Source organism: Periophthalmus magnuspinnatus, chromosome 13, assembly GCF_009829125.3.
Source record: "Periophthalmus magnuspinnatus isolate fPerMag1 chromosome 13, fPerMag1.2.pri, whole genome shotgun sequence".
NCBI classification, from domain to species: Eukaryota; Metazoa; Chordata; class Actinopteri; order Gobiiformes; family Gobiidae; genus Periophthalmus; species Periophthalmus magnuspinnatus.
Window position 1 is genome coordinate 28,165,355 of NC_047138.1, and position 12,696 is coordinate 28,178,050.

The window sequence follows — 12,696 nt, forward strand, 5'->3', positions numbered from 1 at the left end:
ATTCCAGGCAAAACAATAAGATCTCCATAGAGACAAGAAGTGGCGAATGGGCTTGCCACTATAAAAGTCACACAGTACAGCTTTAATATTAGAATTTCCTCAATAAACAGTTTCATTTGTGGACAATATACAGGCCATCGCTGGACATTTTAAACCAGTGATTTTTTTTTTTCTCACTTTCACTTTTCACGTAGAACTCATCGTAAAAAACATCTGTGCTCATTTGAAGTCATCTGAAGCCCACCCTGCGTCTGCCCAAAGGTAGCACTAAATCACAAAGACTTTGGTCGTGTCATTATCCTCGAGATAAAGGCTACGTCGTAAATTATGTGTTGTAAAGGTGGTCCGCCCCCTTCTAATCACAGCCATTCATCCTCTGCCCGGCCTACGTCGTTTGTTAGCGGCCTGCTAGCATTCATGTTAGCAACGGGTGGCAATTTACTTCAACGGTAAACTAGTGGTTAGCAACAGTTTAAACATGTCTGTATAGATTTTGAAGTTGAATCTGTAGTAGGGTTGGTAAAAGCGTCAAACATCAGATACTTAACCGTTACGAAAACTAGTATCGAAACTAGAGAAAAAAGTCACAGGACAGAAATGAACCTTTCCTGAATAGATTTAGAATGATGTTGAGCTGAATCAGAACAAATATAAGACACATAGACTCGTATACGTCCATGGACCACTATGGAACCTACCTGGACGACGCAGATATAAGAAAACATGAAGAAAGTACTATGATTTAAAGGGCCCATATTACACTATTTTCTGATTTATGTTATAATGTTGTTTCCTCATCACAAACAGACCTGGAGTTGTGTTTTGTTTCATTCGCACATGTTTAACGCACAAACCCTGCATATTTACGTTAAGTTTTTCTCTCAACACACAAAACACACAACGTTCCACCTTGTGATGTCATCATGTGGTAATACAGGAAGTGCTCCGCTGTGTTTTTAAACGCCATAACAGCTTCACTAGAATCATTTGGATGATTTCAGCCCTGGAATTTCTCTGTTAAACCAAATGTAAAAAGTAGTCGTTTAACTTGAAAACTGCTTCATGACATCACAAGGTGGAACAGAGCGTTTTGAGCTTTGGAGATGTTACAGACTAATAATAAAGTGTTACTCAAACATGTGTGAATGAAACAAAACACAACTCCAGGTCTGTTTTTGATGAGGAAACAACATTATAACACGGCTAAAAGCTCACGAGAGTCCATTTTGTGTAATATAGGGTAGTAAAAGTACTTTTAATTAGCACTGTAGTATCGGTATCGTCAGTACAAAGTATCGAGTCTATTACTTAGTATCAAAACCAAGCTTGAAATTTTAGTATCAGCAACACCAATTGTTCAGAAAGCTGGTCTGCGCGATGACCTTCAAACTTCATCATATCGAAACATTCCTAGAAAACCCAAACTGAACAAAAATTGGACTATATAAAAATCTTGGGTTATCCGTGTTTTTTTTTTTCAAATCCCACAATCTCCCCGGTGTGTGCTTCCACTGCTCCGGAGCCTGCCCGGAATGATAAACCAATTCTCCCCTCGCTATGTCCTCCAAAACTGTCTATCTCCCATCGGCAGAACAAGACAAAGGAGCAGGTTGGGAGCAGAGGCAATCAGCTAGTGCCACGGGTAGCGAGTTTTTTTTTTTTAGTGCGCCATTTGACGTTGACCAAATTCTCCGGGGATGCGCCCCATAGCACAACACCTCCCCGTGGGTCTGCTAATTACTCTATTTACAATCATCACGGCTTTTATCGCACAGGTAGGAGCTGGAATGATACGAACAACAGGAGGAAGAAGAAGAGAGAGAAAGAGAGAGAGGTGATGGAGGGAAGGACAAAAAATGGAGGAGGAGACGAGGCAGCGATGAAAGACAGCGTGGCGTTAAAGGCGCTGTACCTGATTTTTAAAAACGTGACAAAAATACTTCATTTTCAACAGTTTGCAGTGGTCTGAAGTTACTCGTCGCTTACCTTATGCATTCTGAATATCCTAATTACTCACAGAGATGAGCTTGTAAGTGTTTTTCCCAGCTAAGCTAACAACATCTAGCATGCTAACGCGTATTTCCTGATTGATGGTCAATAAAGCGATTTATAATTAGATGCAGACAACACGCTGTGGAGTTATTTCGACCTCAAGACATCCATAAATAATATATCTGTACTGGGCTAAGACACAAAAATCAGGTACAGCGTCTGTAAAATGTGACAAAACTATTTAAACTACAGGACTAAACAAGTTCTTAATGAAACTAAACCCATTTATGATTCATTTAACTGATTCATAATTTAAATTTGATCCAAAAATAAATGGATCTAAACCGGGACTAAACCAAAACACGAATCTAAACCAGTTCCATTGTCAGACTGAACAAGGAGTAGATCAGGGCTAAACCAGAACTGAACCAAGACTTGCAAAAGATTCCATAGTACTCGTCGAGATCGCCAGCAGAAAACCAGCTCCCAGTTTATGAGACTTAAAAACAAAACAAAAAAGTTGTTCAGTCTTTGGGATATACCGTATTTTCCGAACTAAAAGTCGCACTTTTTTTGGCCGTGGGTGCGACTTATACTCAGATGCAACTTATATGTGAAATTATATGTTTTTTTTTTCTTCATTATTATGCATTTTTTGGCTGGTGCGACTCATACTCCGGTGCGACTTTTCCGGTAATTACGGTACTTGGCATTTTGTTAAAGATGTACCATGTAACTTTTCTGTTGAAGAACGTAACCATGACGGCACCAGGCCAAGTTACAGGTCAGAATTTGCAAAAGAAGTTGCTTGAGAATTACAAAACGCCTTTGGATAAATGCAACATCGATAAGAGAATGCCATACTGTGGAACATTCAAGGTGCATCAATAACATGTAGCAGAAAAGTTACATAGTGCAACTTAAAAGTCTTCATGTTAGCATATAGCAATACATATTTTTCAAGGCGTAATCCATATATATAAATAAAGAAAATTAACAAAAGAATATTGGCTCTACCTTGGCATTCCGAGCTGCGTTCCTCGTATCCGGGATTGCAGAGGCAGTTCCCGATGGGCACCAGCCACTCTCCGTCAGCCCCACAGTACATTTTGGGAACTTCTTTCTCTTCCGAATTATCCACACAAGATCCACGGACTTCCACAAGCGACGACGTATCCGCGCCTGTGATCGTGTCGGGAAACTGGGCTAGATTTCGCACAGCTAGGGGGCACTTTTTGTAGAACACTCGGACTGAAACCAACGCGATGCACGCTCCGACATCCTGGAAGGCTAAATAAAAACCTTTCCTCGTCAAAGCGCCTACATCTCGAACTTCCGTGTTTAACTTCATGATCCGATCACCTATGTCGACTTGGGTAAAGCTCTCGTCCGCGGCAATAGTATCGATTTTCCCGAACTGGTTTTCTCGGATGTAGCGTTCCTTGTCGTTGTTGGATTCGTAGTAGTAGAGGTTGAACGTTTCCTTGCAGGTTCCCATGACGCCGGGGAGACTGTTGCAATCCCGTAGAGTGAATTTGATCTCGATGTAAACGCGCTGGGCTCCTCCGCGCGGGATCCAGTCCGTACGGAGCCAGTTGTTCTGGTTGGGTTCCATGACGTTGCAGACCTGGTAGGTTCGGATGGGAATGTTCTTCTCGTCCATGATGCTCACCTCCTCCCACTGCGGAAAAACGACACGGGAAATGATATTAGAGTTCAGATGTTGTGCTTGTGTCTGCTATATAGTTATAATTTACACCTGTGGATCATTATGTTATAATTTGGACATTTTAAATTGCAAAATTGATTTATGGCGGTAAAAACAGGAGTTGATCGGCAAAATGGCGTCTTCAAAATAATCAAACAGGCACAGATGCAACTTCTAAACACAACTTCGGATGAGTAAATGGTGAAGGGAAACGAACTATACCATGATTAAACGCTGTAAAAAGTCGATTTTTCGTAGGTTTTTTTGGTAGTGATGTCAACTTCCTGTTTGTCTCTATGGAAAATTGGACCTAGAATTTAATAAATAGATGGAGGAGAGAGGACATTTTCAGGCAAAGCAATAACTGACAATAAAACATAAAAATGCAGAGTCAGATTGTGAGTTGGAAATTGTAAAAAGTTTTTCAAATTGAATAAGATCAACTACGCAACAACGCACAAAATTTACACACAAAAAAAACTGGACGTTGACTAAACCGATGGTAAATCCAGATCCGTACTTTCCAATACGTTTTAACCAGGTTGAGTCCGAGCGGAGCCATTACAGAGGGATACGCATTGTGCAATCCAATGTGCAACTGGTGCCGACATTTTGGGAATCACGCTTGGGAAAACAAAATCGGTAAAATGGAATATAAGCCAGGATTTTTGCTTAAAGAGCTCGTATTACGCTATTTTCTGATCTATGTTACCTGGAGTTGTGTTTTGTTTCATTCACACACGTTTAACACACAAACCCTTGAGGCTTCTCTCAAATAGAAAACAGTCCGTTCCACCTTGTGATGTCATGTGGTAATACAGGAAGTGCTCCACTGTGTTTTTAAACTCTTAAACTACCACTAAAATAATTTGGATGATTTCAGCCCTTGGATTTGCCAAACTCTGCTTAACAAAAGGTAAAAATGTAGCTGTTGGCTTGAAAACTACTGCTTCATGACATCACAAGGTGGAACGGAGCATTTTGAGCTTTGGAGATGTAGACAGACCAATAATAACAGATTATTCAAACGTGTGAATGAAAAAAACACAATTGCAGGTGTCTTTTTGATGAGGTAGCAACATTATAACACGGCTTAAAGTTCATACGAGTCATTTAATTCAGAGAAAAATTGGCACCGACGCAAAAGCATCAACCCTCCGGCAAAATGACACAAAAAAAATGGTCTGTTTTAACACTTAGAAAGAGCTGTAGTTTATCCTTCCATATTTGATTTGACATCTTATCATGAACAATCTCCTTTACGCCTTATTTTCCAGGAGGAGAACTGAGGGGGCTAACGCTAAACATAGCCACAGCTGCACAATTTAAGCTAACGTCCATCACCGGCCCGCTGCTCCTCTCACGCGTCCTTTTGTTGTGGAAATACGCGAGATAAGGCTAGCTAGCGTACCTTTCCGCGATAGCACAGAACGGGCAGAATATGGGGCCAATTGGTGCTAATGAGAGGGCGAATGAGAAGCGGTACGCTGTCAGGACCCTGTCAATCAAACGGCTCGCTGATAAAAAACCCCCGAGTCTGAATACCAGCCAAGTGCAACCACAGAAGGCCAAATCACAGCTGCTCCAAAGGAAGTCTGCGCAACGCTCCGGCTCCGAGAGGAATCGCTTGTGAGGGCTGTCAGCGGTATCGAAAATCAGATACTATCGACTATAACATCAAAACTAGATACTCGTTTGAGAAGGTATCAATACTAAAAGAGTCGCATTCACAGGACAGAAATGAACCTTTCCTGAATATCTTTAGAATGATCTTGAGCTGTGTCAGATCAAGTATAAGAAAGTATTGAAGTACCTGTTTAAATATGTACTTAAAGAGTAAAAAGTACAAGTATTTCGTGCTGATTTTCAGGTCTAATAAAGTGTAAAATGTAGTGATTTTGATAGTTTTGTGCAATGGGGCAATGGAATTCATATTTTTATTTGAAGAGTTTTGTTTTGCTCAAATTATGAACGTGTTAAAAAATAAACCCTTAGCCTTTTCAGCAGGTCTCAAACTATAATAAAAAATGCTTTTATTTTTTAGTCCAGTACAAAATCCTAGAGGAGTAGAAAGTACAGATAGATGTAGTTTAAATTTGTACAAACATGATCTGAAATGTGATTCTTGTGTCGGTTTGTCAGTTTATTTTATGTCTTTTTTATTTCTTCTGGAGTCCTATGATTAAAATATAAATCGCAAATCTAATTGGAAAAATCAGAAAAAATGGGAATTAGACCTTTTTTCCCAAATCCTGCAGCTTTGCCCCAGACCCACGCACGAGTGTCAGTTTTGTTTTTTGTTTTTTTGTTTTTTTGTTTGTTTTGGGTCAATTTTTTTCTTTTTTTTTGCCTTACTGGGACATCTATATAAGATTAAAGCCATAAAAGTTGAATTAATAACTTCTAAGGCTCATTACAGATGCAAACTAACAACTAAAGTGTTTCATTCTGCTGTTTATTTATTGCAGCTCATGATTTTTTTAACAATATTATAGATTTAGAATAGTTTTTGTGGTTTAAATCTGCTCTTGGGTTTTTGCGTCTGTGGCGTAAATGAGTTTCAATATTATCGTTTATCACCTATATGTACGTCAGCGATATATCAAACTTCAAAGCATGGTATCGTGACGGGCCTAAAGCGCAGTTGGAACACGTTTAAAGTTATTTGAAAATTTGAGAAGTGTGCGTCATGGTTACAGCTTGGCACTTAATGATCTTTACGAAATGTGTTACGTATTTCAAATTTGGTTTTATTTACAAAAGCGCTGTCACAACACAAACGTTAACTTGGATTACTTAATGCTATTTGCTCATTTTAAGAGATGTCAGACCATATTTAAAAATACATTTGGAGAATTACATGAGAAGCATTTCAGTTTTTTTTTTTGTTTTTTTTTTATCAAATTCTACATATTTTGATTATGAGAAAGTGAATAATAGACACTGACATATGATATAATGGAATATTCCGCTTGGTAGAACAGTCAGATCCACTAACTCACAGGTTGGCGGTGCGAATCCAGGTCCCACAGATGAATACTGATGCTGTGTCCTTGGGCAAGACACTTAACCCATCTTGCCCCCAGTGTCTTTGTACACTAGTGTATGAATGTGTGCGTGAATGGCACAAAACCATATTTACGTTTCAATTTATGAGAAAGCCAATTTTTTATAATAATAATAATAATAAAATAAAAAAAAATAAAATAAAATAATAATAATAATAATATATTTTTTATTGGGATAGTTTTGTCAATTTAAATTTTTCTTATGACAAAAAATAACTTCTACGGTTCATCTAGGCCTATCATGATAACACATTCTGAAGCTCGATATATCGCTAAAGTAAATATTGACAATAAACGATAGTATTGAAATTGTTCATGCCACTGACACAAAAACCCAAGAGCAGATATAAAGCACAAAAACTATTCTAAATCTACAATATTGTAAAAATAAATCATGAGCTGCAATAAATAAACAGCAGAACGGAGTCATACAAGTTCATTTATGGCTTGCATCTTATCATTTGGCTAAAAAATTACCAGAAATCCTGCAATAGTGCAAAGAAAAAATACACACATGATACATATTGACCCGAAAAATATACTGTTCCAGCTTCATATATAGAACAAGTCGATATAGTAATTAAATATCGCCCTATTTTCAGTGCAGATTTTGGTTAAACCTCACTCTCCCTGATACCTCAAAACCTTAGACCCTGGTTCAGTCCAGGTCCTGATCCTGGTCTTGTCCCTCTCCTTCTCTCTCTCCCTCTCTCCTCATTCATCCCTCCATAGTCCCCGTCCCCCCCTCCTCCCCCCCTCTCCTCTCCTCTGCCAAGTCTTCCTCGCTCCCTGCTCGATTCAATGGTGGAACGGGATATAACGTTTCACCACAAAGAGCGATTCAAACAGGCAGTATTCAGGAAACTCTACGCCCTCCGCGGTATCGCTTCTGGGGATCTGACCGTGATGGGACTCTGGGAGTGGAGGAGAGCGAGGGGCCAGAGGTGCTGCCGGCTACAGGTATGTGGGAGAAGAGTGGGATCTCATCGGAGTCGCAGTTCGATGTGGCGCATTTATCGAATTATTTAAAGGTTCTATATTACACAAAATTGACTCGTGTGAGCTTTAAGTCGTGCTATAAAGCTGTTACCTCATCAAAAACAGACCTGGAGTTGTGTTTTGTTTCATTCACGCATGTTTGAGTATTTTTTATTATTAGTCTGTCTACATCGCTAAAGCTCAAATTGCTCTGTTCCACCTCGTGATGTCATCAAGTGGTAGTTTTCAAGTTAACAGCTACTTTTACACTTTGTTCAGCGGAAATTGGCAAATACAGGTCTGAAATCATCCAAATGATTCTAGCGAAGGTGTGTGGAGTTTAAAAATACAGTGGAGCACTTCCTGTATTACCACATGATGACATCACAAGGTGGAACAGAGTCTTAAACATGAGTGAATGAAACAAAACACACCTCCAGGTCTGTTTGTGATGAGGAAACAAAATTATAACATCAGAAAATAGTTTAACATGGGCCCTTTAAATTCAACATCTGCAAATAACTAAATGAAACATGTTCTAAAATATGTGGGATCCTTGTGTTAAATTATCAGTTCATATTTCAGTTTTCTTTCTAACGTTAACGCTCCTGAACAGAATCCTACATATAACGAAGTCATAAAAATTAAAATGAACTTTTTCAAATTCATCCAGCCCTAACACCTGGTTGTCAGTTTACGTAGTATCGGAAAAAACAAGGACTAAATCAAAACTAAACCAGGACTATATGGGGGCCAAACCCAGACAGAAAACATGAAATTACAAAACCAGGACTAAAGTAAGTGTAGAGACTATACTGGGGCTTGAAACCAAATGAATTCAAAATATGTAAAGAGTAAATGTAAAAAAAAAAAAAAAAAAAAAAAAAAAACACCCAATGAGATCTGCATCAGGACTAAACTAGGACTGAACCGGGACTAAACTAGGACTGAAACAGGGCTAAACCGGACAAATCCAGGGCTAAACCAGGACTAAAGCAGGACTGAACCAGGACTGAACCAGGACTAAACCAGGACTAAACTAGGACTGAACCAGGACTAAACTAGGACTGAACCAGGACTAAACCGGACAAATCCAGGGCTAAACCAGGACTGAACCAGGACTAAACCAGGACTGAACCAGGACTAAACCAGGACTAAAGCAGGACTGAACCAGGACTAAACCAGGGCTAAACCAGGACTATATGGGGCCAAAACAAGACAGAAAATATGAAATGAAAAAAAAACAGGACAAAACTAAGCATAGAGACTAAAATGAGGCCTAAAACCAAAAGAATTTGAAATAGAGTAAATGTAAAAAAAAAAAAAAGATTAAAAAAAAAACAACGAAATCTGCACGAGGACTAAACCAGAACTAAACCAGGACTATATGGGGCCAAAACAAGACAGAAAAAATGAAATGACAAAACTGCAAAATGACTTCTAATTATCTAAAGAGTAAACCCACACATAATGAGATCTAGACCAGGACTAAACTAGGACCAGCCCAGGTTTAACCCAGACTGAAATATGAAAGCAGACACTTGAATCTGACTAAACCAGGTCTTAACATGGAGAAAGTTGCGTTGAGCACTAAACCTACGCACAAACACATTAAAACTGGGGCGATATTGATTCACAATGTAACTGCTTTCGAGATATGTTTTAACATGGAGTAGCCACATTAAAATCACCACTAAACCTGAAGCTAAACCGAGACCAGATCAGGGCTAAACCAGGACTAGAACAGGACCAAACCAAGTCTACGTTCAAATTAAACTGGGCTCAAACCAGGACCAGACAAATCCATGAACATGAAGTAAACCAGCCGAAAAATGTCTAAATCAGACGTAAACCAGATGCACTTGAATATTTGGATTTTATCAGATTCAAACCAGCTCCAAACTTGAACAAACATTAACTCTGCAAAATATATACTGAGAAATAAACCAAAAACATCTCAAGAAGTGGCCAACGTACCACCACACCACAAGTTGGGAACCACTTACCCAGATAAACCCTCAAAGTGCTGTATTCAATTCTTTACAATTCTATAAATCTGTCTTTCGTTTACCCCGGAGTCCCATCTCAACCAATCAATAAGTCATCGCCAAACTATTCCCACAGAAACCCAGAAGGGACAAAAACAGAAAAAAGCGCTCAGTGTATCTGCGCGAGGCCCTGTCCAGAGTCTGCGCCACTTAAGTGATAATATCTGTCCATTTTTGGGTCAATGGCGAAGCGCGCGTCGGTAACAAGGACGCATTATATCGCTTCTCTGCCGTACTTACCCCTCCTTCTGTCGGATTGGCGACCCATCCCAGCTCCCCCTGCACCGATCTGGAGTCCAGTAACGTGACTGGAAAACAAGGAGGAGAAAAAGTGAGCGTGCGAAGGTAGAAAATAAACATTAAAGGCGAAAAAGCGCGTGCGTAAAGTTTGAAAAAGTCAAACAGATTACAGTTATCAATCAAAGTGGAAAAACACTGCGCAAAGAGATTTATAGAGCACGAGAGAGTAAATATTTGTCCAGCTTAAGCCGTTTGAATGGATTGACTAAGAATTCCCTCGTGTTTCTAAAATGTTCCCGTGTTTTTTTTAGTTTTTTGTGTTTTTTTCCCTCCCTCTCTTGGCTATGCGTCTGATGTGTGGCATGTTAGATGTGATCAAATCAATTAGCCGGGCGTCTGCGCAGTTCTGGCACGTTGGCACAGAATGCCCTTGATAAATGGCACGGGTTTTGATGTCTACATCCAAGCACATTTGTTATGGAGCCGTGTGTACATTACGCGCAGGATTGATCCACGACGTAACTGACGTAGGCCTGTTTTAACACAGCGTGACACTTAGAAGAGGAAGATTTGAGACTATTTCTGAATTTAAACTAAATTGTAAAAGACATTTCGGAATTTTGAATAATAAAAGTGAAATTAAATAGTGCAGTTTTAGAATAAACAAAAATAAAAGATTAAAAAAAGACTCCAAACAAAAGCTTATAGACCAAAACTGATTTAAAAGAGGAAAAAATACTGAATTTGCATGTTTAATCTAACATAATTATAGACAATTTGAAGGTCTTGTCATAAACGTAATTAATTTGATAGATACGAGCCATTTGTTGTTAATTAAAAGCAATGAACGCATGTGGTGATAATTAATGTGTAAACAAGTCCCTGGAGCCTTTTTGGCACGCGAGTTGTTCTTTAGGATTTTTTTTTTAAATTTTTTTAATTTTTTATCATACAGCAATAAAATCCAAGCTTCATGCATTAAACATAAGTTGGTTTAACATGTGTGGATCCCATTTTACACAGTCTGTACCAGGCCCTGTGAGTACTACACCAGTAAAAACTCTATCCGTCTCATGAACACGGCTGGAGAGCTTGTGCCAAAAAGTCTACTCTGCGCAATTTACCATTTGCACCATTAATGCAATCTCAAAACCAATTCCGAATCGAATCTATCTCTAACTAGACAACCCGTTTGACATTTTTAATTTAATGTCATCGTGATATTACTTCAGCTGGTGCCATGAAACTTTTGCTTGGACATTTTTGTGGACACACTTTGGAAAACGGGGTTATTTTGATACTGATCTAATGCGTAAAAAGGCAGATTTTTGCAGCGACTTTCACTGGACACTGTAACGCGCTGGGTGTTTTTGGACAAGTGTGAAATTCTTCTTGCCAAATTAGGGTCTAACTATGTTCCAAAAAGCACAATTGCACGAGCGCTAGACAGCAAAAGAACAAGTGTTTTATATCCCTTCGTTTTTTGTGTGTTAAGTCTTCACAATTGACGCTCGGAACAGAAATCAGTATGCAGCGTTCGACTCCGCGCTCCCCAAATCCAGATAACCTTCAGTGCGTAATTGTGCCAAACCGTGTCTTTTACGATTTCACCTCGGAGTTCCCTTTCCGCGCACAGCTTAATCAAGAACCACTGACACTGAAACCAGCTGAAGCAAGCCCCAAAAAGTCCCGGAGCAGTTTGTGCGCGTCCCGCTGCCCTTATCCTACCTTCATTCGGGGGATATATTCGCGCTGAAGACACGAGCGTAAAAATCCCCAAAACGAGAACAGCGAACACAATCCTAGAATCCATGGGTGCCATTTGGGTCCGGTTTTTAGTCCTCGTTTTCGTCTCTTGTCGCTTGTTCTTACAGGTCTCTCTCTCTCATTCCCTCTCTCCCCCTCGCGCACTCCGCAGACTCGCTCGCTTTCTCTCTCCTCGCGCGCTTGTGTGTGTGTGCGTGCGTCTGCGTCCGTACGTGTGCGTCCTTCCCAGTGGAATATTGGTCTGACTGTGGCGAACGGATCCGAGAGGCACAGAGCTCGCGGAGCAGAGGAGCATTGGAGGCGGGGACTAAAAAGAAGCGAGCGCGTGGTGGTGGTGGAGGTGGTGGCGGTGGTAGTGTGGGGAGTCCGGACTTCCATATAGGAAACGCAATGGTAAAGAAAGACATAAAGAAAGAAAGAGGGGGAGGAGGAGGAGGGCAATGGGGCAGTAATCGTTAACAACCCCCCTTCAACCATCACAATAAACAAGTTAGTGACAGGCGCGCGTTTGTGCCATATTTAGCCAACTGAACCTGTGCGTAATTCTCCGCGTATATCACCAAAACGCACAAACTGTACATATAGAAACCTGTTATTCATTCATTTCTGATTTTGACACAGCATACATTGATTTTTGACACACATTTGAAGCTACTTTTCACCCCCCAAATCCGTATACAGGCTACGCGAGGACAACACCAACCCAAAACCCATCCAAACAAAGGACTGTAACTTTATCTGTAGCAGTAACCTTGACCCAGTTATAAACACTCATATCCAAAGTCTTAAGGTCTTCACAGGTGTCCATTTTGTACATTTCTAGCCAAACAATACGATCATATGCGTCAGTTTTGTCCTCTGTCCTCGCTCCAAAAGTCACATTGTGCTGAGCCTG

The 12,696-nt window shown here is 40.0% G+C and overlaps 1 protein-coding gene across 3 annotated transcripts in view; it reads right to left on the reverse strand.

The window, feature by feature from the left end:
- The window catches only part of epha4l (eph receptor A4, like), a 130,716-nt gene extending 118,669 nt beyond the window's left edge, over positions 1 to 12,047 (reverse strand). For 2 of the 3 annotated variants that reach the window (XM_055225778.1, XM_033976868.2), the window contains exons 1-3: positions 11,763 to 12,041; positions 10,035 to 10,102; positions 3,010 to 3,673 (exon numbers count right to left, since the gene is read on the reverse strand). In XM_055225778.1, coding sequence (XP_055081753.1) covers positions 3,010 to 3,673; positions 10,035 to 10,102; positions 11,763 to 11,856 — 826 coding nt within the window. In that variant the 5' untranslated portion in view covers positions 11,857 to 12,041. Of the gene's footprint in view, positions 1 to 3,009; positions 3,674 to 10,034; positions 10,103 to 11,762 lie in introns of all 3 variants that reach the window. The other variant, XM_055225779.1, reaches the window with a different exon arrangement.
- Positions 12,048 to 12,696: the final 649 nt, after the last annotated feature.